Source organism: Schistocerca americana, chromosome 8 (genome assembly GCF_021461395.2).
Source record: "Schistocerca americana isolate TAMUIC-IGC-003095 chromosome 8, iqSchAmer2.1, whole genome shotgun sequence".
Lineage (NCBI taxonomy): Eukaryota > Metazoa > Arthropoda > Insecta > Orthoptera > Acrididae > Schistocerca > Schistocerca americana.
Window position 1 is genome coordinate 387,251,339 of NC_060126.1, and position 26,701 is coordinate 387,278,039.

The 26,701-nt window shown below is 40.8% G+C and overlaps 1 protein-coding gene across 1 annotated transcript in view; it reads left to right on the forward strand.

Annotated features, from left to right (window-relative positions):
* The window catches only part of LOC124625766 (cap-specific mRNA (nucleoside-2'-O-)-methyltransferase 1), a 293,563-nt gene extending 273,699 nt beyond the window's left edge, over positions 1–19,864 (forward strand). The window contains exon 18 of the mRNA XM_047149205.1: positions 18,438–19,864. Within this exon, the coding sequence (XP_047005161.1) occupies positions 18,438–18,588 (151 nt within the window). The 3' untranslated portion in view covers positions 18,589–19,864. The remainder of the gene's footprint in view (positions 1–18,437) is intronic.
* Positions 19,865–26,701: the final 6,837 nt, after the last annotated feature.

Below are 26,701 nucleotides of genomic sequence, written 5' to 3' on the forward strand. Positions count from 1 at the left end.
TTGTCCAGATGTATCTGGCAACTAGCTGTAGTAGACGGAGAGTGGACAAATACCTGGAAAAGTATCAAGTTTCCCGTAACTATGTCTGCGTATGTTGTAAAATTTGCTTGTGAGACACTGCTTGCCAATAGATTTATGCCTTCTAATGCCATACATTGGTTAATTTTTCTCTAGGACATTCTGTGGACACTCTCGAGAATTAGACAAATGTGCTCATTAGTGGACACAAAAAGGAAGTGTTTCATTATCACATTCATTAATGGGGTAATTTGTGTCAAACACCACTATATGGCCGAATGACACAGAAGGTAGAGCATGTTTGAGATGAATTATCAAACTGTATGTCAGACCCATTACAAGTGCCTCCCTCGATGGAACAACCGTTCTTTGACTCAGGGCATTTGATTCATGAAGCACTCCAAATAGGTAACTGACAATGAGCCAGTATTGTCTTTAAATCAGTTGTGAATACAAAAGATAAATATAGAAATAAAATGAAAAATAGAGGTGTAAGGAAATTGAATTTCATCAGAATAAATTATTTGAAACACCACTTTCGTCCATGTGTCAGAGCTTTTCTACCATTGTGCGAAGTCACAAGACTGGACCTCGAATCCATGCACTCTGTGAAATGTGTATGTTGCACAAGACAAATTACATGACATATTGCTCCCCAGGTGTAATTGGAAACATTTATTGGTGGACCCAAATTATTTCTTCACTCTGCTACACTATCAGATCTATGTAAGACACAGTTAAACTTCTCACCAATGCGCAATCAATAATTAAAAACCCAATAGTTAGTTAACTACTTTCAACAAAGATTCCAACATCAAATTACTGAACTGGAATATGCACACTGCTAACAGTTCATATGTGGACTCTGACTGCTCACTAGCAACTTTTACCAATGGTCACCACAATAACAAAACATGAATGCAGTTCAAAGTCAACAGGGAAAGACTCAGGGTCTTTCCTTTTCGTCCTGTCTGTTAAGTCTCCCCTGCCCCAGTGTTCTTGGGCAACTTTTCTGAACTGTCCCCATGTCTTGAACCTCACCAGTCCTTTTCCTTCACTGCTCGTCCCTCTGCTACAGTCCTTCTACCAGAACAAGGACCTACTGGCTCTGAAAGTTTGCAGATGTATATACTTTTACAAGTGGGTTCTCCAACTGCCACTTGATAAGTCAATTTTTTATCTTTCCAATTATATTAGATTTTTAAAAATTGATTTTTTTTTGTTATTATAAATATTTTAGTAATCTGATTTTGTGTCATTGTGTGGAATACAGTCATCAATATTCAAGCTGGAAGCAATATGTTATAGCTTGTAACTTGTCTTTGGGGGAACCCACCTGGATCCCTTAACCCCATGGGTCAGATTGAGACATGAATAGAGCAGTGATGGCAAAGAAGAGTGCACATGTGCAGAGCCCTTGTGTGCTTGTGGATCTCTATCATTTGACTGCGTATTTCTCCCAGTACCATGCTACACTGTTTGACCTGGAAGATTGGGAACAGCGGACATGCCACATTAGATGGCAGTCCAGTCATGAAGGAATGTTGTACAGGATTCATGCAGCTAGCTTTCATATTATTCTGTATTTTGAAATTCAAAGGTACATACTATTTGTCAAAAAGAGCAATATTATATTGTTACTGTCTGTTGGTACAAGACAATACACGCATCGAAGTAAAAATAAAGCTTGTGGTGCAGCTGCATTACGCTAGTAATTTTGTATGTACCACATTGTTCCTTGTAAAAGTCTTACAGCAATTGAGCTTGTATGAGACAAAAATAAATAGGCTCCATAGCACATGGATTGGAATAAATATTTATTTCACATGTAGCTAGAATCAAATTTTGCCATCTGTAACTACACTACTGATGTTGCAATGGCTACATTTCTCAATATAGATCACAAACAAAACAAGTTTTTGGTTTTGTTTAATTATTTGGGTTTGTTGAAGTTATGATAAAATTTATATCTAGCACAAACTGTCAGCACACTGACAGACAAAGACAGTATAACTGATTTGTGTCACTTAGGTTGCCATGTACTTCAGACATATTTAGTTTTATGGTCAAAAATAGCTTACACAAAATGCTAATATCACCTTTGCAGTTTCATTATGGATAAATGGAAACTTTTCCTAAGGAAACTTTCTTAAAACTCTTGGACAGTTTTGACCTAAAAGAATTTATTTCTTAAATGGGTATTACATTTCAGGTTGATCATCAGTTCCTTCTGCACTTATATGGAGGTGTTTACAATTCAAACAGCAAGTGGTGTCAAAAAGATTCAAAAACAGATGTGAAGTTGGTCATGTCCCAAAAATATTTAGACAGCTGTACCTTAATTGTTTCAATGCTTTGGTGGATTATTCAAATTTTGTATTTTCTTTAACACCAGAGAGCTTGGAAAATGGATGGCCTTCTTTGTCAGAAACTGCCCCTCCATAGAGTGATTTTCTTTTTAAATGCTTCTACTTTCCCCAACAAATCAAGAATAAGTTTCTTCTCACCTTTCAACATCTTACTGATGGCATTCAAGTGTGCAGTCAAGGCCACTAAAAATACAAGGTCAGCAATCCACTCCAGATCTTCTTTTCCCTTCAGATCCAACAATAGCGGGTCTTGAATTGAAATATCATTCTGGGCCTATCCCTCCACTTAACCAATGTACTTCACAGTGGTATGTAATGTGTCAATGCTCTTGTTCAATTGCATCAAAAACTGTTGAAACTATTCATGTAATAATACATGAGACTTCAGAAAATTTAATATTCATACCATTAGTTTCATCGTGTGCTCCATGCTAGCAATTTTAGCACAAAGTGGTTCTTGATGTACAAAATAATGATTCTAGGTACAAATTGTCTGTTAATTGTTGTAATTTGTTGCTCTTTCAATTTCCAGCTAAAGCTTTCAATTATTTGTGCATGATATTGTGAGGCTGTCCCTTAGCAACTTGTCAATATCTGGCAGTTATGCAACTGCCAAATAGACACTGAGAATTTTCATACTCCTCTTTGAAGAAGAACTGAGAGTCCCATTCATTTCAGGCTGTGACACTCTTTTTGAGTGTCTTATTACAGCAACCTCTGAATCTTTGAACTTCTTTTGTATGATGAATAAATAGTGAGGGATAAACAGTGCTGCCATTACAATTCCGCCAAATTGGAGAACATTAGGCCACCAAATAGAAGCTTTCAAAATGTGTGCTACAGAAGAATGCTGAAGATTAGATGGGTAGATCACATAACTAATGAGGAGGTATTGAATAGAATTGGAGAGAAGAGAAATTTGTAGCACAACTTGACTAGAAGAAGGGATTGCTTGGTAGGGAATATTCTGAGGCATCAAGGGATCACCAATTTGGTATTGGAGGTCAGTGTCGAGGGTAAAAATCGTAGAGGGAGACCAAGAGACGAATACACTAAACAGATTCAGAAGGATGTAGGTTGCAGTAGGTACTGGGAGATGAAGAAGCTTGCACAGGAGAGAGTAGCATGGAGAGATGCATCAAACCAGTCTCAGGACTGAAGACCACAACAACAACAACATGCCACCCAAAAAGTGCGGCACCAAATTCTGGAAGAAATAGAGTCACACTGCACTGCTAAATGAAACGTTGTGCTGTGCCAGTAGTTCCAATAATGATGTAGCAAAGCTTAAGGAAGCCGAGACAGGCTCCAGATTACACATGTGTAACACATTGTGCATATGTGGAGTTTTGCACTTCTTAGCAGACCCTCAAGTAGAAAGATCAAAAGCGAGTACTCTTCAGTTAATCTTAACAACACAAACAGGTGCCACTTAACAAAACATAAACAGAACAGTCAGAGAAAAGATGCTAAACAGCTTCTCACTGTTGAATGCTTTCATGAGAATGAATTCTTGAGGCCAATAGAGGTGACTGGGTTGCTGGGAGAAGAATTGTTTGTGCATTAGAGACTGAGGAGATTGTCTTGGATGGTGTAGTAAAATCATTAACCATAAATGCTCAACCCTTTCAGACCCCCTGGCTATTATTACACACACAAACTTTGACTGTGTCTTACCTGCAGCAGAAGTATTTTTTCTTAATGAAAACCTGGGGTACACATTTGTGAATGTTCGACCTTTTCATCATGAGAAAGTGCTGCCAACTGTTGGGCATCACTATGAAAATGTCAGCAAGTCAGTGTAGCAGAGTACAGCAGATTGTGACAGTGCACAGCAGCTCATGACCACCAGAATACACAGATGTGGCTGATTCACTATATTCCACTGTATAATTGAATATTGTTATTGTTATTTTGCATAGTAATTATTGAATAGTAATTATTTTACTATTTATTACAATAAAAAATATTTCATCATTAGTTATTTTAGTCTATAAAATGATAGATATTTTTATACAAATCTTGCATCATTAAAAAATCGCGTAAGAGCATTATAACAGAAATAAAAATTTTCCTTTCTCCAGAAAAAATCCAAGTCTGAAAGGGTTAATTTATCAATTTAGTATGTGTCTACATAACTAAAAATTATCAGTTACAACTATCTGAGATTATAAACTAATACCCAGGCTGTGAATGTACTCTATTGGTCCATCCTTCATCACTAGGAACTCTCTTGGATTGCCAGAGAAAGCTCTCAGGAGAAATTTTTGTACTAAATGGTGAACAAGACTTTTCAGTGCCACAGTCACAATGTGTAAAAGTTATTTTTTTCCTCTTGTGGGGAGAATCAGTACACCTGCCAGTATTAGTTCTTATCAGTTAAAAACTGAGCAGATCCTTCGTGGCAGTTTAAAGTCGCATGGCTTGGTCAATATGCTTGGCATCTTAAGTTGTTCCATCGTAGCACTAATCTCCCATTTGCATCGCCAGCAGTCATTAGTATTAAAGCTGTTGCCAGCTGTCATGCATGCAGTTTCCAGAGGTGTGTATTGAGAGCAAAGTCTCTGTTTACTGACGAATTGAATGTCTCCATGAACATGGAGGTGAGAATTTTTCTGTAGTTTTTTCACTCCTGTACAAGTGCATGTTCTCACCACAGAGATGGAGGTAGTATGTGGCTAAGTATAGATACCCTGAAACTAGGTGTCGGCCTGACTGTATCAGTTACAACATGCATGTTATGGTTGAGCTGTTTGCCAACAAGTCTTGTGTGAGTACTGTTCATCCTAGATGGGGAGGAATGTTCTTCAACAGTGTCAATGCAGAGGATCTGCATGATGTGCCGCAGAGTTTCTCGAGAGCCTCAGAAATTTGAAGATCTGTATGCCTCATTGTCAGTGCCCAGTCATGAGTTTGATGTGGTTTCAGCCATATCGATATGTATGAACTGAACAGGAGAGGGGTCAGGACAGATCCTTGGGGCATCTCATTCTTTTGCTCCCCCTATTGCTGACTTCTGCAGATTTAACCTTCTAATTACCATGCACGTGGATGATGCCAAGCAACCATCAAAATACTGGCAACCAGACAAGCCTCAAGATCTCACCAGAAAATATTACATAAATGTTTAATGAAGGGCATATTTATCTACACAATCAGCTGCTACATTGTCATAGGGTCTACCAGAAATATTTCATAAGTATACATAACAACAATATAAGAAAAATGATAGACTGCTACTCAATGTAAAGATTACACATTGAGTTGCAGACAGGCACGACAAAAAGACTGTTACACATAAATAATTTCAAAAACACCCAAGACTATAAATGTCTTTCATGTTGCCATTGCCTGGTATTTTAAAAACTAGACTATACTAGAAACTACACATCTAAAGCTAAATAGAGTAGTTCATGTTAACGTAAATATCTCTGAGTATTAAAATGCTACAATCCTGTTGTCTGCAAGCCATATAGAATGCAGTATATGCATAAATAGTCATAATATTTTTGTCTTTATTAAATGGGTACGCATAGCATTTTGTTTCTGAGGATGTATGATTTGCACAAGTTTGAATTCAGAAAGTCTTTAAAGAATAAGAGGCATGGTAACTTCAAACATCTTGCAATTAAAAATTTTCAATTAATATAACCGAAGGTGCATTGGTATGACAACGAGAAATGCTAAATGACAGCTGGTCAACAACTTGAAATAATCTTTGAGTTCAAAACTGATTACTCAAATGCATTTCAAATTAGCCTGTTAACTCTTAGAAACTTCTATTCACTTATAGATTTCAGATAATTAAATTCATACTGTCAATTGTAGATAACTTGTAGATCATTTCTCACTTATGTATGAAAATATTCTGTCATAACATCTGTTATCATAAATTTGTATAACCAGAGATGTATTTATATAAATATTTCACTGTCATATTTCAAAAATAGTTACCATGCATTGAAATAAATTGCACTATACATCATGAAGATCGCACAATCAGGAACGGTATAGCTTCAAATTTTGAAACATTACAGTACACACATTGTGCTCTGTTGCTGTACAGTGTGTCCCAGAAATGTTTCAACAAATTCAGAGGTTTCAGAAGGTGCATTGAAGAACGAATTGAGGACAGAAACTCGTGTCCACAAGTGTCATCCAATGATACTACAAAGCATCAAAATTATAGGTGTTGGCATCTGCCACTAGGCAACCCCATCAGCAGCAACCGTCTTTGTACACTCACGGATCATAGGCAGAAAGCCACGCAATGTTGTTTGACATTCAGTGACCATGAATGAGTGCCACAACTGTCAGTGGAGAATATTGAGCTAGGTGCTGCATAGACAGGGCTTGTTTTCTATTAATGCGATGCTCTTTTGCCTTTGTGGTTGACACTTTCGGATATTGGTTTTCATGTGCAGTTTATTTTTCTCCTATGTACCAAAAAACATGCCCCTGCAGGTCCAGGGGTTAGAATAGGCCTGAGGTATTCGTGCCTGTTGTATGAGGCGACTAAAAGGAGTCTCACACGTTTCAGCCTTTATGTGATAGTCCCCTGTAGGGTTTGACTTCCATTCTTCTACATTTTCCCGAAGAGCGAGCCAGTTGAGGAAGGGCGCCTTACATAGCACATCGTGTCCATCGTGTGCTGAGACCTTTCGCATCCTATGTTGAAGTGCATCTGCACTTCCACTCATTCTCCAGCTGTTGGGCGAGGTCGCCCTCCAGGGTGTGTTTTCCTCCGTCCACTGTGCAGTATTGTTTTCTTCACTGATGTTGATATCGTACTTGTTTGCACATGATTCCAGCATGGTACCCAATCCGTTGTGGTGGAGCCATACCATGTTGGTTGTAGCCCCCTGACTTCACAGGTATCGTTCTGCTGATGCTTGCACTGTTAACTACCCACATATACCAAAGAGAAGATGCCCATCTTCCTGGGGCATCGGGACTCCCAGCAATGGCCATCCTGCCAGGTGCCCTTGGCTGAGGCTGGGTGGCACCCATGGGGAGGGCTCCTGGTCGGAGTGGGTGGTATCAGGGCAGATGACACGCTATGTAGCATACTACATCATCTCTTGCTGGTGGTCAAACACCAGCAGTCTCTAAGCTTTCAAGGACTCAATTTAATGCACAGAAGTATGACCCCAAATTGTTCCCCTCCCTGGCCACACCATGCGAGGAATGCCAGGCTAAGGATGGCAGTGAATCTTATCCGTCATGGTACCTTGTGTGTATGAGAGCTGATGGGGAATTCTCCATGTCAATGAAGCCTCAGTTTTTTGTAGAGCATTTAGAGGACGAGTTTAGGGAGATGGAGGGATTGTCCAAAATGCGATCTGGGTCAGTCTTGATGAAAACAGCCTCTGCCTAGTCACAGGCTCTACTCTCCTGTGACATGCTGGGGGATGCTTCTGTTTCCATCACGCCCCATAAGAGCTTAAATATGGTCCAGGGTATCACCTTCTTTTTCAGTCTGATGATGAGCTGCACTGCAATTTAGAGTGGTGAGGTGCTTATTTTGTCCGGCACATCTATCAGAGTCCAAGGGATAATCAGGTTGCCGCTGATGCCTTCATCTTGGCCTTTGAGGGTGACACGTTACCCGAGAAGGTCAAGGTGATGGTCTACCGCTGTGATGTAAAGCCATATATACCTCCCGCGATGCGGTACTTTAAGTGCTGGAAGTTCGGCCATATGTCTTCCCGCTGTACTTCCAGCGTCACCTGTAAGGATTGTGGACGTCCTTTGCATTCCAATACTCCATGTGCCCTGCCTCCCATCTGTGTCAACTGCGGAGAGCACCATTCCCCTTGCTCGCCAGACTTCAGGATCCTACAGAAAGAAAGAAAAATCATGGAATAGAAGACCCTGGACCGACTGACCTTCACAGAGGCTAAGAGGAGTTTTGAATGATTACATCCTGTGCAAATGACATCCTCAACAACAGTTGTAGCCCCATCAGTTCCATTAATTCCAGTCGGCTCTCAGAGCTGTAAGACTACACCTACCCCTTGATGGTGGAGGGCAGTACCCTTCCTGTTGCTGCTGCACCACCTACCTAGGGGGGCACTGCCCCTGCAACTGCCAGGAACACCAGTCCTCACTTCTCAGCCAGAGAAGCGTAAGTCTTCTTTGGCTCCTCTTCTTAGGAAGGGGTCCCTTGGGTCCCTCCCTCCCCGGGTTTCTGTTAATGGGAAAGATGACATTTGCCAGTGGCTGAAGTGCCCAAAAGCAGCTGGTAATAGGGCTTCAAAATCCTCATCAATCCTGGATACTGAATCAGTGAAGCCCTCCCAGCCAGAGAAACCCAAGGAGCATCAAGAAAAATCCAAAAAGAAGACCCCTAAGACGAAGAAAATTGTGGTGGCACCCACACCACCACTACCTATAAGCTCTGGGTCTGAGGATGAGGTGGAGATTCTAATGGTCGCTGAGGACCTAGATCTCGCCGGACCATCAGACACAGTGGATGTTGATCACACAGGTACTCAGTCGGTGGTAGCAGGTGACCCTGAGGCGTAACCTGCCTCATTGACCATTTCATACCTTCCCTGCCTTGCGATAACGTCATCCTCCAGTGGAATTTCAGCGGTTATTTCCACCACCTGGCTGACCTACAGCAATTGTTAAGCCTTACACCTGCTTTCTGCATTGCCCTCCAGGAAACCTGGTTACCGGCAATGCGGAACCCAGAGCTCTATGGCAATAGGGGATATTACAAGAACAGTAGCGAATATAATAGAGTGAACTCGGTATGTAGTGAACCTGTGCCCCTTCACACTCCTCTTGAAGCTGTGGCTTTCAGGATAAGGACAATGCAGAAAATAACTGTCTGCAACGTATATCTTCCTCCAGAGGTGTGGTACCCCTGAATGTCTTGGCTGCACTGATTCGTCAACCCCCTAAACCTTTCCTACTTTTGGGAGATTTTAATGCCCACACCCCTTTGTGGGGTGACACCATGCTTACTGGCCGAGGTAGAGAAGTCAAAAATTTACTCTGTTAGCTCAACCTCTGCCTTCTAAATAATGGGGCCCCTCACACATTTTAGTGTGGCTCATGGTAATTATTCGGCTACTGATTTATCACTTTGCAGTCCAGGACTTCAACCATCTGTTCGCTGGAGAGCCCACGATGACATATGTGGTAGTGATCACTTCCCCATTTTCCTGTCACTACCCTGGCGTCATTCCCCTAGATGCCTGTCCAGATGGGCTTTAAACAAGGCAGACTGGTAAGCTTTCACCTCTGCTGTCACCATTGAGTCTCCCCCACATGGTACCATTGATGTGGTGGTTGAACGGGTCACTAGAATGATCATTTCTGTGGGGGAAAATGCGATCCCTTTTTTCTCAGGGTACCCCCAGCGAAAGACAGTACCTTGGCGGTCGCCGGAAATTGCTGGGCCATTAAAGAGCATAGGTGGGCTCTACAGCAACATAAGTGGCACCATTCTCTGGATCTGGAGCACCTGATAGCTTTTAAACTGCTCTGTGCCCATGCTCACCAGCTTATAAAAAGATGGGAACAGGAGTGTTGAGAGAGGTACGTCTCGACCATTGGGTGCCATATGTCACCTTCCCAAGTCTGGACAAAGATTAGACGTGTTTTTGGGTACCAGACACCAACAGGTGTCCCTTGTGTTGGAGCACTTTGCTGAGCGAGAACTATGCTTGAGCCTCTGCATCAGAGAACTACCTCCCCCCCCCCCCCCCCCCCCAACCTTTTAATGTCTCATTTGCAGAGTGGGAGCTCCTCAGCACCCTTGCACATTGCCCCGATGCAGCTCCTGGGCCAGATCGGATCCACAGTCAGATGATTAAACATCTCTCGCCCGACTACAACTGACTTCTTCTCATCATCTTCATCTGGATCTGGTGTGAAGGCGTCTTTCCATCGCAATGGCAGGAGAGCACCATCATTCCTATACTCAAACCAAGTAAAAATTGACTTGATGTGGATAGCTATTGGCCCATCAGACTCACCAACATTCTTTGCAAGCTGCCAGAACATATGATGTGTCGGTGGTTGAGTTGGGTCCTGGAGTCATGTGGCCACCAGGGTGGTTTCCACCAATGTCACTCTACCATTGATATTCTTGTGTCCCTCGAATCTGCCATCCAAACAGCCTTTTCCAGACACCAACACCTGGTTGCCGTCTTTTTTTAGATTAGATTAGATTATTAGATTAGATTTACTTTCATTCCAATTGATACATAGTGAGGAGGTCCTCCTGGATGTGGAACATGTCAGAAAAACAACAATACATGACAAATATTTACAACTAAAACAAATAAGCTAATGTACCATTCCACAGGTCCCAAGTGGAATGATCGTCATTTTTAATGAACACTAAGAGTCATTTTACAAATACTAATGCACTGAATTTAAAATAAAAAACGTTTTTTATTTATTTATAAGGTAATAAACATGTAATACAACTACTGTAATACTTATTTACAATGAACACATTACTGCACTGAAATGGTGCAGAAGTTAGATTATACTTACACACACACACACACACACACACACACACACACACACACACACACACACACACACACACACACACAAATTTTCAGTGAACACATTACTGCACTGAAATTGTGCAGAAGTTATGTTGTACTTATATACAAATCAGTTGGTTTTACTAAGAAATTCATCAATGGAGTAGAAGGAGTTGGCCACCAATAAATCCTTTAGGCTTCTCTTAAACTGAATTTCATTGGTTGTTAAGCTTTTTATGGCTGCTGGCAAGTTATTGAAAATGTGTGTTCCTGAATAATGCACACCTTTTTGTACAAGACTAAGTGACTTTAAATTCTTGTGAAGATTATTCTTATTTCTAGTATTGATTCCATGAATTGAGCTGTTGGTTTGAAAAAGTGATATATTTTTAATGACAAATTTCATTAAGGAATAAATATACTGGGAAGCTGTAGTTAGTATCCCTAGTTCCCTAAACAGGCTTCTGCAGGATGTTCTTGAGTTCACACCACATATAATTCTTACTGCACGTTTTTGTGCCCGGAAAACTTTAGCTTGGCTTGATGAATTACCCCAAAAAATAATCCCATATGACATTATGGAATGAAAGTAAGCATAGTATGCCAGCTTTTTCATTTTTATATCCCCTACGTCTGACAAAATTCGCATTGCAAACAGAGATTTGTTAAGACGCTTCAGCAGTTCTGTGGTGTGCTCCTCCCAATTGAATTTATTATCAAGCTGTAATCCCAAGAATTTAACACTGTCCACTTCTTCTATCTTCTTGTCATCATATGTTAGACATATACTCTTGGGACACCCCTTACAAGTTCTGAACTGCATGTAGTGTGTTTTTTCAAAGTTTAGTGACAAAGAATTGGCTAGGAACCAGTGATTAATGTCCACAAATATTTTATTGGCTGATCTTTCTAAGACTACACTTGATTTGCTATTTATTGCAATGTTTGTATCATCGGCAAACAAAACAAACTTGGCATCTGGTAATGTTACTGATGAAAGGTCATTGATATACACAAGAAAAAGTAAGGGCCCCAAAATGGAACCTTGTGGGACCCCACATGTAATTAGTTCCCAGTTGGATGATGCCTGATAGACATGTATCAAGCTCTTTCCTAATAACACCCTTTGTTTCCTGCCAGAGATATAAGATTTGAACCATTTTGCAGCATTTCCTGTTACACTATAATATTCTAGTTTACTTAAAAGGATATTGTGATTTACACAGTCAAATGCCTTTGATAGATCACAAAATATACCAGTTGCCTGCAATTTTTTGTCTAATGAATTAAGCACATTTTCACTGTAAGTGAAGATAGCCTTCTCAATATCAGAACCTTTTAGAAATCCAAACTGTGACTTTGACAGTATGTTGTTTGAGATAAGATGGTTATAAAGACGACGGTACATTACTTTTTCGAAAATTTTTGAGAATGCTGGTAACAGTGAAATTGGACGGAAATTTGATGCTATTTCTTTATCTCCCTTCTTAAACAGTGGCTTAACTTCAGCATATTTCAGCCATTCAGGAAATATTCCACTGATAAACGACTGGTTACACAGATAGCTTAATATGTTACTTAGCTCAGAATCACATTCTTTAATTAACTTTGTTGATATTTCATCATACCCACTAGATGTTTTTGATTTTAAAGATTTTATGATGGACATTATTTCTGTTGGGGTAGTGAGGGTCAAATTCATATTATGGAAATTACTTGAAATGTCTGGTCTAAGGTAATCCATAGCAGCATCTACCGAACCTGACAACCCCATCTTTTCAGTAACAGTTATAAAATGTTTGTTAAAAAGTTCTGCAACACTATACACATCTGTCACCAATGTATCATTTACTCTTAATGCTATTTGTTCCTCTTCATGTCTGGTCCTACCGGTCTCCTCCTTCACTATATCCCATATTGTCTTTATTTTGTTATCTGATATGACTATCTTTTCCTTGTAATATATTTGCTTTGACATACATATTACAGTCTTTAATATTTTGCAGTATTTCTTATAATGTGCTATAGCATCAACATTGGAAATGTTTCGGATTGACAGATACAGTTTTCTTTTTGTTTTACAAGATACCCTTATTCCTCGAGTAATCCATGGCTTCTTTGTAGATTTTCCTCTAACCTTGGTAAGTTTTGGGGGAAAGCAGTGTTCAAATAAGGTAAGCACTTTATTAGCAAAAATGTTATATTTTTCATTCATGCCATGAGCACTGTAAACATCAGTCCAGTGAATGTCTCTGAGGAGTGTCCTAAAATAATCAATTTTTGGCTTACTGATTACCCTCTTGAGCTCAGATTTAACAGATTTTATATCCTGTTCAGTATTAACATTTAACAGAAGGAACTGCATGTCATGGTCTGAGAGGCCATTGGCTATTGGTTTTGTAATATAATTTTGTTCATTGGACTTTTCTATAAAGATATTATCAATGGCTGTTTGTGAGCAAGTGGCTATCCTAGTGGGGAACTTTACTGTGGGAATTAAGTTGAATGATAGTGTTACTAACTCAAATAAGTTCTTATTCGGAGAGTCTTTAAGGAAATCTACATTGAAATCACCAGCAACCACTATTTCTTTGTTTTTGGTTATTAAATGGGCCAGTACAGCTTCAAGGTGGTTTACAAACAGATTAAAGTTACCTGCAGGTGCTCGATATACACTTAATATTATGAAAGATTTTTTGTGAAAATCTAATTCTGTTGCACATGCTTCCATATGCTGTTCTAGGCAAAATTTATGAATGTCTATGTTCTTAAATTTATGACAGTTCCTGATGAATGTGGCAACTCGTCCTTTCTCCATTTCTGATCTACAAAAGTGAGATGCTAACCTAAACCCTGTAACACTTAAAAGTTCTATACCAGTGGTCACATGATGTTCAGAGAGGCAGATTATGTCAGCTGGGTTTGAAGACTCTAATTCATCTATGCATATAGTTAATTCATTAATTTTATTTCTCAGTCCTCGAATATTTTGATGCAATAAAGATAGCTGACATTTCACATTGTCTGAGTTAAAATTGGGTGGAGTTAAAATATCTGCTGACAGTTGAAAATTCTTAACCAATGGCTGTTTATGCTGATGTTATAAGCTGGAATTATGTTTTTTGATTTCTTTTTCAAACTGAAGGTTTGTCTCAGTTCTAACCTCTCTTAAAATTTGCTTTCTTTCTGTCCTCCCTACCCTAAAAAAGGGTCTTTTCTGAATCCTATAACCACTGGTATTTTACCACTCATGACAGTGCCTCCCCCCCTTTAACTTTCCTGCTATTTCCCCAGTTAATTTACCCTTCCCCTTCCTGTTGAGGTGAAGGCCATGCCTAGTATAATCCCACCTACTGAGAGAATCAACATGAACCACACCAATGTGTGACCCCGCACCCGACATGAGCAGCCGTTCCAGCTCCAAATTAACTCTCTTGACAGAAGAGTTCAAATGAGGTCGGTCATGGCGCCCAAGAACAGATACAAACTCAACACTAGTATGCTTCGATGCTGATGCAATCTTCGCCAGGTCACACTCTATACTGTACCCAGGATTTCTGTCAATACTGTTACCTGCCCCACCCACTATAACCACGGTGTCTTCCTTAGTGAAATCTTTGCAAAGTGATCCTAAATCCTCTGTCACGTGCTCCAGACCAGCACTAGGTTTAAAAAAATTGGTGACCTGGTATTCTGATCCTAGTTCATCCTGCAAGAGTTGGCCAACACCTCTTCCATGGGAACTACCTAACAACAACACTTTCTTTCTCTTTTCTGATTTCCCTACATTCTTACTTTTCAATCTGCTGCTGAAAGTTTGTTGTGCCCTGTCTACACCTGCAACTGCTTGAGGCTCACCAGCTTCTAACTGAAGCAACAGGTCAAATCTATTTTCCACATTCACCATAAAGCTGTCAGACAAAGTTCTAGGCCTGTTCCTCCTGTTGCCTGTTGCCACTTCCCACCTCTCTTTACCCTTCTCCCTCCTTAACCTGTCAAGATCTCCCCTGGCCTTGTCTAATTCAGCCTGAAGGGCAGCAATTTTCCCCTCCTGTTCCAGTATCTTCCTATCTCTACTACAAATCCTACAAAACCACTGATGAGTCTCATTTACTTCCCCTATTCCCACGCCACTACAGTCACCCACATGGAAAAAACTACAGCACCCATCACACCAAAGCCCCGACCTAACAATTCTATGGCAAGTGAAAAGCTTACAACACAACCTGGTGACATCATATCCTTGCCAAATTATATGAGTGGGGTCTCCAGGGCCCACTCCCGATTTTTATCCATAATTTCCTGTTGCTGTGTTCTTTCTGTGTCCAAGTTGGTGCCTCCCATATTTCCACCATGTCCAGGAGAATGGGGTTCCACAGGGCACTGTGTTGACGGTATCTCTATTTTTAGTGGCCATTAACGGCCTAGCAGCAGTTGTAGGGCCATCCGTCTTACCTTCTCCATATGCAGACGATTTCTGCATTTCGTACTGCTGCTCCAGTACTGGTGTTGCTGAGAGGCATCTACAAGGAGCCGTCCACAAGGCGCAGCCATGGGCTCTAGCCCACAACTTGCAGTTTCCAGCCACAATGTCGTGTGTCATGCACTTTTTTCGGCGTCATACTGTTCATCCGGAACCAGAACTTTACCTTAATGATGATCCACTCACTGTAGTGGAGACATATCGATTCTTAGGACTGGCTTCCGATGCCTGATTACCTTGGCTACCTCACCTTCATGAGCTTAAGCGGAAGTGCTGGCAGCAACTCAGTGCCCTCCGCTGCCTGAGCAACACCAACAGGGGTGCAGATCTACGCTGCTGCAGCTCTACAGAGCCCTTGTTCAATCCCACCTTGACTGTGCGAGTCTGGTTAATGGTTCGGTGGCACCCTTAGCATTGCGTTTCATTGACCCAGTGCTCCACTGTGGTATTCACCAAGTGACAGGAACTTTTAGAATGAGTCCGATGACCAGTGTCCTGGTGGAGGCCAGAGTCCCTCCATTGCAGATCCGACGCGCACAACTGCTTGCCAGTTACGTTGCACACACTCGTAGTTTTCCTGAGCATCTGAGTTACCATCTCCTTTTCCCATCCTAGGCGGTTCATCTCCCGCATCAGCAGCCCAGGTCAGGGCTTGTGTTTGCGGTTCACACCCGATTGCTTCTGTCCTTCCCTTTACCCCCACTACTCGAGGTCCGTTCACGTATACCTCCATGGGGTAAACCTCAGCCGAAGTTTCTCCTGGACCTTTCCCATGGCCCTAAGGACTCAGTTAACCCTGTGGCTCTCTGCTGTCACTTCCTCTCAATTCTCGATATGTACTGAGGCCATGACGTGGTTTACACCGATGGCTGATGGTCACGTTGGCTTTGTATATGTTCATGGGCGACACATTGAACAGCACTCCTTGCCAGATGGCTGCAGTGTTTTCATTGCAGAGCTGGCGGCTATATCTCATGCAACTTGAGTACATTTTCTCATGCCCTGGGGAGTCGTTTCTTCTGTGTACTGACTCCTTGAGCAGCCTACAAACTATTGACCAGTGCTAGCCTTGCCATCCTTTTTAGTGACCATCCAGGAGTCCATCTATGCCCTGGAATGGTCCAGTCGTTCAGTGGTGTTTGTCTGGACTCGGGGACACGTCGGCATGCCAGGCAACGAACTTGCTGACAGGCTGGCCAAACAGGCTACGTGGAAACTGCTTCTGGAGATGGGCATCTCTGAAACTGACCTGCATTCAGTCTTACGCCACAAGGTTTTTCGGCTTTGGGAGACAGAATGGCATAGTCTCAGTATGCACAAAAAACTGCGTGCCATTAAGGAGACTTTTTTTGGAAGCCCTCTATGTGGGCCTCTTGCTGGGACTCTGTGGTTCTCTGCCATCTCAGCATTGGCCACATGTGGTTGACGCATGGCTATCTCCTGCGCCGTGAAGAGCCCCTCCCCCTGTCCTCCCCGTCCCCCCTCCCACCCACCCCCCACTCAGTGTCAGTGTGGCGTCTGGTTAACAGTGGCCCACATTCTATTGTGCTGTCCCTACTCTGACTGCCCTGCGAGGCAATCTTCAGTTACTGGAATTGCTGCCACTCATTTTAGCAGACAACGCGTCATCGGGTGATTTGGTTTTACATTTTCTCCATGAAAGTTGGTTTTATAATTCCATGTAAGTTTATTGCATGTCCTTTATCCCTCTGTGTGCTCCCTGCCAGTGCTTTTAGGCTGGAGGTTTTAATGTGTTGCAGAGCAGCTGGCTTATCCTTTTTATTCTCGTGATCAGCCAGCCATGGTCATATGCTCTCTTGTTTTAATTTCTTCTATCTGTTTCTTGCATATGTCTGTGGTTTTCTTGTCTTAGTGTATGTTGTTGCCCTTAAGTCGTTCTTGTGGTTTTTCCTTGCTCCCCGTTTTGTGTTGTACGTCTCATTTGTTTCGTTCTCACACTTGTATACTTGCTTTAATTGGAACAAGGGACCGATGACCTAGCAGTTTGGTCCCTTCCTCCCACCTCACTCCACCCCCTTTTTTTTCAACTAACACTGGCATTGTCACAGGGTTCCAGGGGAAAAATAAACTGCAAATGGAAATGTCTGAAACCATCACCCACTGAGTTAACGGGGTATCACATTCGTAGGAGACAAGGCCTTTTTATGCAGCAGCTAGCTCCATCTTCTCCACTGGTGATTGTGCCAATCAGTTGTGATCACTGAATAGCAAACAACATTGTGATATGTTCTGCCTACGGTCCTTCAGCATGCAAAGTCACATTTGCTGCTGAAGGTGATCAGTAGGGTGACCTAATGGCATGTTCCAACACCTATAACTTTGGCACTCTGTAGAATCATAGGATGACATTTTTAGACACAGGTTCCTAGCCTCGATTTGTTCCTCAAGACATGATCTGCAACCCTTTGAAGTTTGTCCCAACATTTCTGGGACACTTTGTATAACTATCTCTCTTCTGGAAAATTTTGGCAGATTATTTGTAGGGTTAATTGAAATATAACAAAACAAGGGAAAAGTGAGGTAAGAGTGCAGAGTTATTCAAATCATGGTATGGTGGCAGACATGTGGCAAAAGAAAGGAATCTAAAGTCTTTTGAATCATCTCTGTATGGCGTCCCTATCCTGTTCCTACCTGCATAAATACACTTTCATCTTTGTCGCATTACTCTGCCTCACCAAACTTCTGCACCATTGCCTTTCTCTGGCATTGGTTGGCAAAACTGCCACTTCTGATTTCTGTACCTGTCATCTCTTCTCACACTGACATGATAGAGACTTTTATGTCCCACCAACACCAGTATTCCTAACCATTATTCTTGATATGTGAATGTATCACACATGCTAACGCACCTTTGGTTCAGTAGTTGCGAAGTGAATGCTCTTCTTCTGTATCAGATAATGTGAATTTTCATTAAGCTATTGACATCAATTCTTTAAATGACCTCATCATCTCACAAATAAAATATGTGATTGCTAAAAGTGACAAGTAGTTTCTTGTATGATTTTAACTGTGTGTTTATTCTCTTTACAGGCTATGTTTCCAGAAGCGACTAATATGGTTCTGGGAAGAAGGTGTAGTGGTCCATGATCATCATGTTAAGAAAGACCCAGAAAAGCTTCAGCGGGATCAACTGTTGGATTTTGTTGAAAGCAAGAGGGTACCCAATGCAAAACGCTGCTGACCACAAATTGGTCAAGAGTGCCCATCATATTGTATTGGCCAAAAGTTTTTAGAATTGAAACAGTTTTGTTTATTGTTATTACATAATATATCTGTTTGGTGTGGCACTATTAAATTTACATTTTTTAAAAAAGTTTTAGCTTCCTTTGTGCTCCCATACTTGAGTGAATACCTACATATAAAAATTGAATTTTAAACTCTGAATTCCTCTTATGAGCCAGTCAGAGTGTGTTATTAAACAAAAATACTTTTGTTACCTTATATGATCATTAATGGCTGTGCACAGTTTTGTAAAATGCAAGAATTAAGGAGTAATGTCATTTTGTATGAATTGGGATTTGTACTTATTGATGTGTGTACATAATATCTATAAATACTGAATTACTGTGAAGTTTGTGCAACACAAATCTAATGCACTAAGCAGAGCTGACAATTTTCAAATCCATAGATTTGTTTGAGTCTTGGTAAGATGGTTGGTATTACTCTATCTGAGGAGATAATTTCCTTGGCTTTTGATTGATCAGTAGAACATAAAAATAGTATTTTTTTTCAAGGAGTCTCATACATTTCTTCACTTTAGTTCTGTGTTATGAATATTAGAACAATTGCTTTGGTAGACATCAGCAGGCTGAAAAAAAATGAAGCACGACAACTGACGAGAAGCATATATTTTCTAAAACAGTAAATTGACTAATTGACAGTAAGACACACTCATGCAAAATTCTATTTTAGTGACTGCTAGATAGAAACAATTGTAGTGATAAAGTACACCAAAAGAAAGGAAGAGAGCGTGTGCTTACATATGTGATATGTACCATGTACAGTTAAAAAGGTAGAAGACTGGCATAGTTTTGCTAACATTGTGTGTATGTCTGATGGTGGCAATAGATAAAATGTGAAGTGCTGATGGGTACAGTGATACAAATATATTTAACATGTTTCTTCATTTCCTTCTTTCTTAAACTGTTACTGTATAAAGTAATTAAATTAAAATATTACTTTCATGTACATCCATTTCATATAATGCTACATTGACCGTGAGCATGTATTTAGTCTCATAAATGATTTATTCAGCAGACTGATATGTAAAGAACTTAGTTTCCACAAAGTGTTTATAACCTGTAACTAGATCCATTGCATGTGCAACTCAACAATGTAAGCATTATCTAACAAGGTGTGATTATTATACATGATGTTTCACAATTTCTATGACAGGTTTCTGTGTGTTGTAGAGGGGACTTAGCAGTAAAAGCTCAGTTAGGGAACTCATGTCCAGAATTGTTTGAAGATTGGACCACTTTCAAATCTCCCATACACAGTCCATACAATGAGCTTTGACCTATGAGCTCTACATGAACCATGGCATGGGCATAGTTTTGATTACTTATTCTGTTCTGTGTGATGAAGGACGTCCTTTTCAAAGCAAAGAGTGTGGCACATCTGTGGGACATCAAAATCAACCCTCCTAGTTGTGAGCATACCAGTGAAGAAACTGGTAACTATTGTTTTAGTCAGACATTTATGGTATATGATCTGATAATTACAACAGGAAATGATGATGGTGCCCTCTCTTCAGTTTGGATTCATATCATGAAGCATGAGATTTGAAAGTGATTCAGTATTTAAACTTATTTTCTCTGCAAATGGCCCATTTCCAGACATGGGTTTCTTATCAAGACTGTATCTACTAAGGCACCTCTACAACCCATAGAAGTCTGTAATAGGAATTGTGAAACATGCTGTGTACTTGGTGCATAATTTTGGTTGCTTTTTGTGCTAGTTTCTGTTTCTCTCTCAAATATTCAATGTATATGTAGTAAGATACACTCTCAGAATGTAATTACATGAGCGGATGCCCTACATGACTTCTCTCTCATTATATTAAAAATGAAAGTAGAAAGGCATCTGTCAGTGAAAATATTTGTGAGGGCTTGTGGTGAGTAAACATCTTTTTTTAAATCCATTAAAGGAATCAGTACTTCAGGAAAGTCATTTGTAAGTGTGTGTCTTGCTATGAAAACGGCCAGTGTAATTTACAACAATTTTTAGACAACAGACATTGAAAACCAAACACACAGAAAAAGAGAGAGAGGGAGTGGGTTGGGGGACATCCCAAGGTGGTGGTTTCTTCAACACCAACTTGGATCAGTAGTTACTACATGCATCAAGTTTTAGTGCTCATGACTTTGTCATACAATCTTTTTAATCATATTGACTTCGTTTTACTAATAAGTGCTAGACACAAAATTCTAAGTGTGATTATCACATTACACAATTTTTCTCTGTACTATTGAAACTCAGTCCAAGGCTTTTCCCAGTATTGCCATGCAATAAATTGCAAAAGGTGGATGATACTATTTGTAGCAATGAAAACTGCAAATTGTGGTAAATGCGGTAATGTGTCATACTCTTTTACAATTAGTATGTAATTTAATGCCTCTATTATGTCTCTGTTATGCACAAATCTTATTTGTAGCAATTAAAGCTTTAAACTGCTGTAACAAGTCCTTACCTTTGACAGCAATTTAATGTGTCCAAACTGCTAAGTGTAGTATTTCAACTGCAGCAAGAAAACCAGTTTAATAAATGTAATATCTGGTATAAGTTCTTAATCTACTTCTTAAGGCTACACATTACCTTTTTAGGATATTAAATATCCTTCCAGATATATGTAAAGTTTGTGAGTCTTAAGATGACATGTAGTAACAAAAGTTTCAGACAATTCCTGTTTCTCAAGTTAGAAGGAGTATTTTATTATTAATTTGTCAAAAAAAATGAAATTTTGTATCTCATCCATTTCATTCCTGTTGTAGAAACATTTACTTATTGTGTATAAAATATTTGTTAAAAGTAATAACTAATGCTGCAATGACTTAAAAAAACAAAATGCATATCTTAATAGCTGTGAGCAGTTCTTCATCCCTGATACTGTGACACAAATCTCTTCTTTTGCAAACTCTTTGCTTTCCATATTTTGAGAAGTAATAGTATAGACCAAAACAACAGAAAAATATCCAGTAAACACGGTCTCTAAAGTGCATGACTTAAGAGCTATGAACACTTGTTCATTTTCTCTTTTACGGAAAAAGTGCTCGTAGCTATTGAGGTATGCATTTTAGAGCCCATGTCGATTAGACTGTTTTGCTTCAAATGATCATTCCTGTCATACCCTTGAATATTTACTGTTTCTCCTGGGACACCCTTTTATAGTTACAGCATGGATTACTGTATCCTGAGTAAAATCACCTGGAGGTCAGGATTTACAAGTGCAAATGAGAAAATTGATACTGAAAGTAACGCATAACTTCTATCCTCATCTGACCTGGAATTATATAGTGGAATGGAAACACAGGTCACATTAAACTTACAATTTTTGTTCTTTTGAATATTTTGTCTCTAGGGCTCATCTACTTTTGCAGCCACTGTTTCTGTTAAATGTACCGCTATGTTGTTCCTTGTAGATAAAGCATTGGATAGGATGTAGGTATCTTCATGGGTAACTTATATAATTTAATAATTCATTGTTCTTTTGTCACTCACTTTTTTAAGTTTTTGAACTTGATCTGTTATTACATGTTCAGTTCATTGTTTATATTTTTCATCACACTGACAAGACATGCAAATTACACCAATATATACTGGGTATACTCCAATCAGTGTTATCATTCATTGAACTTAACAGTTCTTGAACTTTCATTTGCAATTAGAACATTAGCCTAGTGCTGAATCGACCATGGCATGAAAAACTGCATGTGTGCTTAATGTGGTGCATACATTTGGTCCAAGGCTTGACCTGTCACAGCATTTAGAGAATCGATATTTAAAGCCGACTGCCGAACGATTCTACAGCCGGCAATGTACAATGCACATAAGGACCATGAAGATAAGATAAGAGAAATTAGGGCTCATACGAAGGCATATAGGCAGTTGTTTTACCCGCGCTCTATCTGCGAGTGGAACAGGAGAGGAAATAACTAGTAGTGGTATAGGGTACTATCCTCCGTGCAATGTACAGTGGCTTGTGGAATATCTATGTAGATGTAGACATACTTGGTACATATCAGCTTTACTTGGTCCTTATCAGAAGTACTCAATAAAGCAGATATTTCATTTAGGAATGCAGTGCTGCATTATTCAGTGGCATGACTTTCTTCAGTTCGGCAGAATGTGGTGTCAGTGCTGTTTATCCTTTGCTATTTGTTTGTGGTATAAAGGAAGTTCAAAGATACAGTAGCTGTTTGCTCTGAAAGAGGCACACAAGCAGAATATACCCCGTCAGTATTAAATTCCATACATATTCTCAGATCAAAGCACCAGTCGTCAACAAATAGTGGCTGGTATAGTGAATATTTCCTCAAGTGGGTACACAAGAGAGTGCATTCAAAACAGCTGCACAATCATCGTGACCAGAGGTCACAGTCTCCTGCCAGGTGATGACATGAGCTCCAGGGGTGTGACTTCTTCCCAGAGCACTTCTTGTGGAGACAGCTTGTAGACTGCAGCACACCTGTGACTGGAGCTGTAGATCGATCTCCAACAGTAGTGAGAACTCCGTTTCACTGTCAGAATCCTCTCCAGAGACAGTGCAGAGAGGTGGAAATGGCCCACCTTGCTCCAGCTCCAACGCAGGTGTCAGAGCGCCACTGCTGGAGTGAGATGTGGGGGATGCCTCCATCAGAACTGAAGCCAGAACTTCAACAACTGCCAGCTCTGTGATGGTTATTGCCACAGTGTCCTTGGAAGGCAGGTTCATGGCTGCAGATGCTGGAACAGAGGAAAGCAGAGGTGCCGCAGCCCAGTCCATGACCAGTAGGTCATGGACCAGGGCTCTGGTCCAGTTTCAAGGATGGACAAGGGACCAGGACAGATGAGGGTGTGGGGATAAGAGCAGTAAGAGAAATGTCTGAGGCTCCCATCTGTAGAGCAATGAGGGCATTGTTCGATGGTGTGGCTTTTGCCAGGCCCCAACCTCTCTTTGAAAGTCAACATCCGTTCCACTTCTCCATTGGACTGGGGTTGAAACGATGTGTTGAATCCCATGCATTACACAGAAATGGGGAAACTGGGTGAAGATGAACTGGGGTGTCATTATCTGAGGTGATGTGATGGTCCATGGAAGGTCCTCAATGGCAAATATTTACGGAAGGGACTTAATCGCATTTGCCATTGGTTTGGAACCCATTGGGCAGATATACGGAAACATGGAATACAAGTCTACCACAACCAAGCACTTCCAAGGGCCTGACAGAGGCCAGTATGAGGATGCCTTGGGGGAGGGGGCGCACACTGTTGAGCACATGCAGTGCATGACTGGACCATTTTTTTGGTGTCTGTTGATGGCTGGACAGTGGGCATGGTGACATGCAAGCTGTTTCATGCAGGAATGCCCCAGTGACCTGTATGTAGAAGTGCAAGAACCCAGGGGCACAAAACGGTGGGAAAATATCGACTAAAGGTAATTGATGTTTTGTTTGCAGCAGGAGAACACTATCACAGAGGGAGAGCTAGTTTTGAAAGATAAAGAATGTTTTGAGTTGACCAGGTTCCTTTCCTAAGAGATATGGCTACTACCTACACTTAACCCATTTAATCGCAGCATTGAGAGTAAGGTCCACTCTTGTCTCCACGTGGTTGAACGCGCAGGCGGCCGAATTTTATGACGAAGGAATTTCCAAGCTCATCCATCACTACGATAAGTGCATTAATTTAAATGGCAACTATGTAGAAAAGTAGTATTTAAGCGTGGCTTTCATCTGTATATAATAAAGAAATTTCCAATACTTTATTTATTTTTAATTCCAAAACATAATGTACTTTGTGGATAGCCCTTGTATAATGGATGCCATTTTGAAATTGGAGAACAGGTCTTCTGCACAGGGTACAGAAAAAGTACCCGACGATGACCTGGATGTTAACAGCCATAAAATCACCACATAGGTGGAGACTGCCATCCATTTTTTCCTTTTTCTTTTTGTTTTTTCTTCACGATTATTTCATATTTATAAAAGGTGAAGCCCATTGGCTCAATGAGACAGGGGCAATCACCTGGAGGGCCTCCAACCTGTCCAGTTCGACCTTAACCCATACCGCAGAATGTGTACAATCAGGCAGTGACCCTGGTTCTAAATGAATTTTTACAGCTACATCCACGGCCTGTCCTGAAGCAAGATAAACAGATCTGAGTATGAGGCAGTTAAGTCATCAGTGTCGCGATATGGTACAGCCACGGAACCCAAGCACGCTTTCTCTGAAATGGAAAACCCCAAACTGTTGTAACATCTAACCCAAAGATATTTTCTGCATTACCAGACGTAACAACCAAACAGGAAAATTTCCTTGAAACTTTTTTATAGGAGACTTCCATATCAAAACAGCTTTCACTTGAATGTCATAACCATCATATACCATTACTCTCTGACAATAAGACAGTAGTGAGGAGAATCTAACACAACATGGGTGGTACTTACTATTCATGAGAGAAAAAGATGTGTCAATATCCAGCTGAAAGGGGACTTCAAAACCATTCACTTATAATGTGAATACCAGTTTGACAGGTTCCTCCACAAGTGGATGAGTCAATGTTTCAATAGAGTGCACTACTGCAGTAGGAGAACTGTGATCAGACACCACAAGGGATGGTACTGCAGAATCAGACTTGGGATTCTATGAATGGTTCCGAGTGTCAGACAAATGACACATGCTAGTACTGTGACTGCTAATGCCACACGAAGAGCAAATAGCCAACTGATGTGGACAGAGAAAGTGAAGGTGTTGGTGGAACCACTGATGACAAGAAGGTAGACCATGTGGATTGGAGGTCCAACATGACGGAGAACGTGGAAAAAATTCTAAAATTGAGCTATGAGAGAGAGATCAACACACTTGAACTGTCAGTGTCCTTTTTGCATGTCTCTAGACTGTTCTGTTGGTGTGGCATAACATGTTTACTGGGATGGCTGGCTTGAAAGTAAGATTTGTTGCTGTGCTGATATGACATGTTTACTATCATATGAGTCGTGACGGCAGACACAGTGGGCTGAATCTCCCATTGGCTTTCAGTTTCCTGTGTGAATGATGAAGCCTTATCAACTTTAAGGACTTCGTGTAAGGACAGTTCCACATGCTGTAAAGCCTGTGAGCAGTCGTCCATGTCAGATAAAAGTTGGAGGAGCAGGACCCAAGTCAAGGAGTCAGTGTATGACTGGCATCATTGTTCTACATAACACAAAAGCACAGTGGTGGCCAATACCCTGAAGGTCAGTCCTTGTGGGTTTCTGATGGTTATTTACAATGTTGGTAAAATTTCAAGTGAGCAAATGCCACATGGGATTGACACCACAATAACCCATCAGCAGATTGCAAAGTTCAGCAAAAGACAAACTCTCAAGACATTTTGTGGGGGACAACTTATGGAGCAAACTCATCATATTATGTGAAGACCATGAACGAAAAAGTGAATGTTTCCAATCTGAATTGGTTACCTTGTAGATAGTACAGTGATGATGGAGGTATCATAAGTATGTTTCTCAATTGCCAACACCATTCAGTAACAAAGGAATTGGTGGAACTGCTCAAGTCATCTTGTTCCTGATAGTCGGCGCCATTATTTGTTGTTGTGGTAAGGCCAACTGCTGTTTCTGTCATTTCAGTAACTGCCAATCAAGAAGTCACTGTTCTTGCTGTTGATGGAGCCACTGCTTCATAAATTCTGCATCCAGTTACGAGCAGAATTTATTTGCAGAATGAGATTTTCACTTTGCAGAGGAGTGTGCGCTGATATGAAACTTCCTGGCAGATTAAAACTGTGTGCCGGACCGAGACTTGAACTCGGGACCTTTGCCTTTCCCGGGCAAGTGCTCTACCAACTGAGCTACCCAAGCACTCCTGAAAGATAGGATATTGCGGAGACATGGCTTAGCCACAGCCTGGGTGATGTTTCCAGAATTAGATTTTCACTCTGCAGCGGAGTGCGCGCTGATATGAAACTTCCTGGCAGATTAAAACTGTGTGCCGGACCGAGACTCGAACTCAAGACCTTTGCATTTCGCGGGCAAGTGCTCTACCAACTGAGCTACCCAAGCACGACTCAAGCCCCATCCTCACAGATTTACTTC